The sequence below is a fragment of the Limulus polyphemus genome, unplaced genomic scaffold (assembly GCF_000517525.1).
Source record: "Limulus polyphemus unplaced genomic scaffold, Limulus_polyphemus-2.1.2 Scaffold1299, whole genome shotgun sequence".
In the NCBI taxonomy this organism is placed as follows: Eukaryota; Metazoa; Arthropoda; class Merostomata; order Xiphosura; family Limulidae; genus Limulus; species Limulus polyphemus.
The window spans coordinates 298,547-306,176 of NW_013666909.1; the positions used below are offsets into that span (position 1 = coordinate 298,547).

Below are 7,630 nucleotides of genomic sequence, written 5' to 3' on the forward strand. Positions count from 1 at the left end.
AAAAGAGAGAGAGAAAGGGGGGCCCGGCGAGGATGTTTGCTCCTGGAGCCCGTGCTGGCTCTCGGTGTTCCTGCACGGCACTCTTCGTACCTGTCAATCAGGACTTCATGTTTTACATATATAGTGATTACCAGTGATTTATTTATTTATTTCGCGATTGAAACAAGCTCAAAGTAATTAGAAAAACTATCTCACCTCAGAGTTTTGTCCAAAAATGTCAGTTAGTTAAAGGATAAACTAATCATATTCAACTCATATTTTTGTCGCAAAACATGCTCGCGAGGCTACGTTTGTGATACAATTACCTCTCACCAACATTAGTAATCAAGTCTTAGTGATTTATACTGGTCAGTGTGTTTTATTTTCCAAAATTGTAAATAACTTGTCTTTTCGCTATTTAAAATAACTACATTTTATAATTTTGATTTTCTCTCTCTCCTGCAATTAAAGTAATTGGTTAGTAGCTTGACGAAACTTCCCGAATTTTCATAAAAGTGCTTATATTTATTAGAAAGAGCCCGATAAGTGACGTGACACTTTTAGAAAGTACGTATAATTACTTCAAAAAAATAGTTAATGATTAGTTATAAATTTTTGCAGTGATAATTTTTTAAAAATCGTGTACCAATAAATCGTAAACGAGAGATAAAAGAAACCTCAAATTTCTTACATTAGCACGGCATCGATTTTCGAAAGTTTTTTTTTATTGTAATTAAGCACAAAGCTACACAATGGGCTATCGGTGCTCTGCCCACCACGGATATCGAAACCTCGTTTCTAGCATTGGAAGTCCGCAAACATGCCGCTGCGCCACCGGGGGAGCTTTCGAAAGCTTCACTCGACACGCCGATGTCGCTAAAGCTTTCCGTTTTACAGTATCTGATACTGACACGTTCATCTATCCCATGAAATATTGTTGGTACAGCATTTGATTTTACTTTAATTCTTGCGCCATTCTATCCAATTTCTGACGTTTCCATGGCATCACGCTCAAAACATGTTCCCTAAAAACTCTGTCCTGAGCAGAGTTGATTTTGTTTCGTTATATTTGATAGCATAAAGTCTGCTCTCTTCAGGTTATGAACTCAAACTTTTCCTGTTGCTTGTCCTTTGGAAATGTAAACAACTAAATGGGGTAAAGTGCTAATTTTATTATTAATACAAAGAGGCGACTTCGATTAACAAAACAAATTGTTTATTTGTTTTGAATCTTGCGCAAAGCTACACGAGGGCTATCTGCGCTAGCCGTCCCTAATTTAGCAGTGCTAGACTAGAGGGAAGGCAGCTAGTCATCACCACCCACCACCAACTCTTGGGCTACTCTTTTTACCAACGAATAGGGGGATTGACCGTCACTTTATCACGCCTCCACGGCTGAAAGGGCGAGCATGTTTGGTGTGACGGGGATTCGAACCCGCGAGCCTCAGATTGCGAGTCGAGCGCCTTAACCAGCTGGCCATGCCGGGCGCAAAACAAATTAGCCAACATATTGACGATGAAATTATCATACCATGCAGTGAATCGCTTATATTTTTTGTGATGTCTGACTCCACGCATTATCAGCGTACAAAAACACACAATTATTTAGCATATCAGGAAGCGCGGTAGCGTTTGTTTGTTTGTAGTTAAGCACAAAGCTACACAATGGGCTATCTGTGCTCTGCCCACCACGGGTATCGAAACCCGGTTTCTAGCGTTGTGAGTCCGCAGACATACCGCTGTGCTACTAGAGGGCACTGGGCGCCGTAGCGATCCTTATGTAGGGATAGGTCCGGTTAGAAACTTGGGGCTTTGCGGTGAACTAGAATTCTAAACGTAGTACAAAAACGATCCATACGAAGCTGTTCAAGAACTCGTTGAATATTTCTCAACTGCACTTCTGTATGGTTGGTACACTACGCTAACATTTGCCGTGAAACTTTGCAAATATAAACTGTTTAAAATATCACTGGAAAATTCGAAATGTTACAGTAAAAAGTGAAATTCAATTGATTTAATCTCTCTTTGTTATTGTTTTTTGTTTTTTTTTACCGAACGAGACAAAGATATTATGCAATAAATCATATTAATGGCAACAGTTACAGGTATGAACTTATGTTGTTATAATAGTAGTCACTCACAAACTATTGCCTGGCCTTTTCTCAACTGTGAAATACAAACATATATACACCACGTCTCGCTCAATGAAAACTCATCTCGCGATATGTAATATTAGTGACAAATACAGATACGTTTCCCTGTGGAATATTTTAACTGTTTCTTTTTTCTTTTTTAAAAGATGCTTTATTTTAACTCTAATTTGGTAACATTTTAAAATAATCGTTATATTGAACTTTGTGCTATAATGCTATTTTAAAGTTTGATTAACTAAATTAATCTAATCCAGTTCAGTTTACTTCAGCTTTCTTTGACTTTCAACAGATCCGATTAGTTTATTCAGTTTTCATAGATTTTACACCTGTTGTGTTTTTAGTATATTAATTTCCTTTGACTTATTTTGTTTGTGAATAAAGTATGATTTAGTATATATTATACATACCAGTTTAGTCTCTTTTATCTTGCCCTCAAGAAGTTAAATCACGCTTAATTCTTTTGCTCACTAAACCCAAGAATTTATCATTATTGCATTGATCAGGTAGTTGTGTATTTTAATACACCGAGTTCCAGAATATCTTACGTCTTGCAGTGTGCTCAGATAATTAAATTTAACATAATGCATAAGTGTTACTTCTAATATAGTTTATGTAGCTTGATTTTTTGTATGTTTGAACAGGATTAATTTATATGATCCTTAAAACAGCTAGATAAAAGATTGGTGTTTTGTTTTCGAAATTGTTTGTGGTGAATGTTTCGAACCTCAATATAAGCAACGCTACCTACTCGATACAGTACTTTGTAAAGCGTAAACACTAATGAAAGTAAAGAGGGTTTTGTAAATCGTAAACACTAATGAAAGTAAAGAGGGTTTTTTAAATCGTAAACACTAATGAAAGTAAAGAGGGTTTTGTAAATCGTAAACACTAATGAAAGTAAAGAGGGTTTTGTAAATCGTAAACACTTAATGAAAGTAAAGAGGGTTTTGTAAATCGTAAACACTAATGAAAGTAAAGAGGGTTTTGTAAATCGTAAACACTAATGAAAGTAAACAGGGTTTTGCAAATCGTAAACACTAATGAAAGTAAAGAGGGTTTTGTAAATCGTAAACACTAATGAAAGTAAAGAGGGTTTTGTAAATCGTAAACACTAATGAAAGTAAAGAGGGTTAATCGCACTTTATAAGAATAATTTATGTATACTAATATAGAGACATAAATAGCGCTTCATTTCTTGGCTCAATTCCCGACCATTCGATGTCACAATCCTTTCCGAGGTATAGTATTCGTAAAGTGAGATTTCTAAGCCATGTAAGGTTAGTGAAAACTCGTAAAGTGAGATTTCTAAGCCATGTAAGGTTAGTGAAAACTCGTAAAGTGAGATTTCTAAGCCATGTAAGGTTAGTGAAAACTCGTAAAGTGAGATTTCTAAGCCATGTAAGGTTAGTGAAAACTCGTAAAGTGAGATTTCTAAGCCATGTAAGGTTAGTGAAAACTCGTAAAGTGAGATTTCTAAGCCATGTAAGGTTAGTGAAAACTCGTAAAGTGAGATTTCTAAGCCATGTAAGGCTAGTGAAAACAGCATTAAAGAAGGGAATTTTCGTTGATCTCCATGAAAGAAGAAAGATTTGCACAAAAGAGAGTTTAGAACCACAAAACCACCAATCTTTTGTTACAAAATAGACCCGGTCCGGCATGGCCAGGGGGTTAGGATGCTCGACTCGCAATCTGAGGTCGCAGGTTCGAATCCCCGTCACACCAAACGTGCTCGCCCTTTCGACCCTGGGGGCGTTATAATGTGACGGTCAATCCCACTATTCGTTGGTAAAAGAGAAGCCCAAGAGTTGGCGGTGAGTGGTAATGACTAGCTGCCTTTCCTCTAGTCTTACACTGCTAAATTAGGGACGGCTAGCGCAGATAGCCCTCGTGTAGCTTTGCGCGAAATTCAAAAACAAACAAACAAACCATTCGATGCCCCAAAAGATCATTGTAACGAATCTCGACACATCTATTAGTATCGTTAAGAAGATAACACAAAAGGATGAGGCTCGCAAACTTCTAGCATACTTTAAAATCAACAACCGTTTTTACGAGTCCAGCCATTAGAGTGAACACGAAGTTCCATGGGGCGTGGGGTATAATTCTGTAACACTTTACATTCTACAGTATCATGATATTTTGTTGCCTCCAATCTTAAGTGATTTATTCAATGTGTAGAAAAAACATTTAATACTTGCAACAACTGTGCCTGAACAAGCCGAACGTTGAATAACGACCAGTTAATTATTTCAGAGTAGGTGAGACAATTTAACATTTTTTCAGACTTCGTAAAAAAGTTCAGCAAGAATTTTTGAACCTAGAGAAGGGTTGAAATTAGAAACGGCTTTGTTTTAATTATAAGTTGTGTTTTACTAATACACGTACAAGTACGAAATGTTGTAAGTGTGTGAGATAATGCTGTGACAAGATTTATGATTCTGATAATTTGGTATATGAGCTACACAATTATAAATCCATCTCGAATTGCCGTCATTACTCTCACTTGACCAATTTTCTAGCTCTTTGAAAGAGCTCAATGTTTACTGGCTACTATAAGGCATTACCAGTTTTACCCTTTTAAAAGACTTGATGGTTCTGATAAGACATTGCCAGTTTTATTAGCTCCAATAAGACATCACCAGTTTTATTGGCCCAAACAGTTTTATTAGCTCCAATAAGACATCACCAGTTTTATTGGCCCTAACAGTTTTATTACATTACCAGCTTCGTTGCATCCAACGAGACATTACCAGTTTTATTAACTCCAATAAGACATTACCAGTTTTATCAGATCCAACAAGACATTACAGTTTTATTAGCTCAAACGAGACCTTATCAATTTTATTAGCTCCAATAAGACATTGCTAGCTTATGCAAGTGTTTCATATTCTAGTTATTCATTGTTATTGCCTGCTTTTATTAGAGACGATGTTATAAGAGTCACTATATTTCCAGTGACTCTCGGCAGCGTATCTATGCTACTAAAAGATGATTCTGGTGTATCACTATTTGGTACTCACACTATTAACGATATTTTCATCAGTAATCCCAATAATACAGAGCGAAGTTCGGCGAGCTTAGGAGATTCAGTTTGAATCTAAATCTATATGCTAAGTTAACAATACCAGATAATAATAATATACAATACAAATTATTATATATGTCAAACATTTTAATCAGTACTGTTTATGAAACCAACATTCTGTATATCTAGTGTTAGTATCACTCCATTTGCTGTTAAGTGATAGCCTTCATAAAATCAACAAGAAGACCACCCTGGAACTTGTTTAAGATCACTTAGCTTAAATGTGATCTAAGGTCGAAATAACAAAATAAGAAAAAATTATAAATCGGTCTGCTTTGTACTTTATTGTACTTAATGGAGTGTGTTTTGTGCAACATAATCATACACTGATAAGCAGCAAGAGTCTTCCTCTAAACCAAGCATGTTAATAGAAGTAGATAAAACAAAAGAGATAAAGAAATATCCTAATCACCAGCGTATGCCATTACGTTAGTAAAGCTCACTTTATCTATTGCCAAAAAGTAAACTTAATATATCTTGGTACCTTAGACACAGAGGATTTTAATAATAAAGATTAATAATGCTAAGGTGTCGATAGTACATTGGGGCTATCTGTGCTAGTCGTCCCTAATTTAGCAGTGATAGACTATAGGGAGGGCAGCTAGTCGACACCACCCACCGCCAACTCTTGGGATAGTGTTTTATCAACGAATACTGGGATTGACTGTCACATTATAACGATCCTACGGCTGAAAAGACGAGCATGTTCGGTGACAGGGATTCGATCAGATTGCGAGTCAAGCGCCCTAATCACATTTAATAGTATAACTGCGTGAATCTTATATTTCGCGGATGTGGTTCGTCGTGTGTGTGAATTTTTTATCACTTCATAATGCTATTTATTAGATAGACTTGGTTCAAAGTATGTTTTAGTCTGGTATACATAATAACTGGTAATTATGATAATGTTGTGTTGCTAGAAAATCCTTGACCTTACTAGCCTGCATTATCAAAATGTTACACGATGAACCTATCCATCTAATAAACATTCATGCAGGGGTAACTACGATTTGTTAACTAAAACACATTCAGATGAACAATGAATTAAATCTATCTAGAAAAATGAATTTACACACAGAGAACCAAATGACTATGCTATTTGTACATAAGTCAATTCAAGTACATCTTATACAAAACTCACATTCTATATATATACACTGTTCCCCATTCCAATTATTCAGTTACGCAAATACGATAATATCAAAAACTAAAAGTAACCATTTTCATTCTTAAATAAGTTGGGTGAAATTCGATTGAACTAAACTTAATTTTATGTACGTTGCTCTCCAAACAGAAGGGAATGAAAAAACGCATGAACTATTTGTATATACAGAAGAGTTAAACACGCGAAATACAAGTAACATTAACACACTAATACATTACCTGTTCAAAAGCCATTTATGTTTCATGGAGTTTATAAAAAAGAAGTCAACCTCCCTGACTGTTTCGTTCTTTCCTCAGTCTATATGTTATTTGATCCAGTATTTTATCCTAAATTAAACTATTCACAAAACACAGCAACCTTACCTTGATCGAGAGTTGTGGATCTTTCTGCCATGAGGAAAAAGGAGCCATACTTGGAGTGAAGTATTGACCAGCTTTCGTGCTGCTATATCTTTTCACGGTGATAACTGTTACGCTTATCTACCGGTGCACTGTGACCAGATAGTTTCATATCAATAGCAACTATCCAAGACGCGGCAAGATAATACGCAGATTTGACTTCCAAAGTTGAAAGTCGAAGTAAAAAAAAAAGATGATAGACAAACTATAAAGCTGCAATGAAAAAGCAAACAAACTTGTTATCGTGTTTGAACGCAAGTTAAAGATGCCATGATAAAGTTTTAGTTTTTCCTACTTGTTTCTAGAATGAGACGATGTTTTAGCATTTATACCGAAGACGAAAAATGTACCATGTATACCAGCCTAAAGTATACTCTTGAAATAACTTCGAAAATGCCATGTTTAAAAGCATTCTCGAATGTTCTTTGCAGACTTCTGTTGGGGGATATTTAAACTAGGCCTATAAGTGCGAGCCACGGACACAATTTCTCAGTGTAGAATTACTGATGGGACACGAAACTCCACTTAATGTTGTTATTTGGTTATATTTATTATTTTGTTATATGTAATATTGTTACTGTCTAAATACAATTCTTACTAAAATTAACAATTATAAATAAAAAGGATCATGTTTATATTGTTACGACAGCGGAAGTCACTTGACGCTGAAAGCATGGCTCTGGAGTTTCTAGAAGGATCATGACTGTTCCTGGCAACTCTAGTCTTTTCTAGCGGAGATAAAAGTTGCAGATAGATGGAGATAGAGACAGATAATTGAGTCAGATGAGCAGTAGTGACCGTAAGTAAAGTGCGTGAATCGTTGTGAATTACAGCGTGTGTTTAAGTTAAA

At 35.8% G+C, this 7,630-nt stretch overlaps 1 protein-coding gene across 1 annotated transcript in view; it reads right to left on the reverse strand.

The window, feature by feature from the left end:
* LOC111086656 overlaps positions 1 to 6,823 on the reverse strand; it is a 102,302-nt gene extending 95,479 nt beyond the window's left edge. Inside the window, exon 1 of the mRNA XM_022390409.1 lies at positions 6,745 to 6,823. Within this exon, the coding sequence (XP_022246117.1) occupies positions 6,745 to 6,792 (48 nt within the window). The 5' untranslated portion in view covers positions 6,793 to 6,823. The remainder of the gene's footprint in view (positions 1 to 6,744) is intronic.
* Between the last annotated feature and the right edge of the window lie 807 nt (positions 6,824 to 7,630).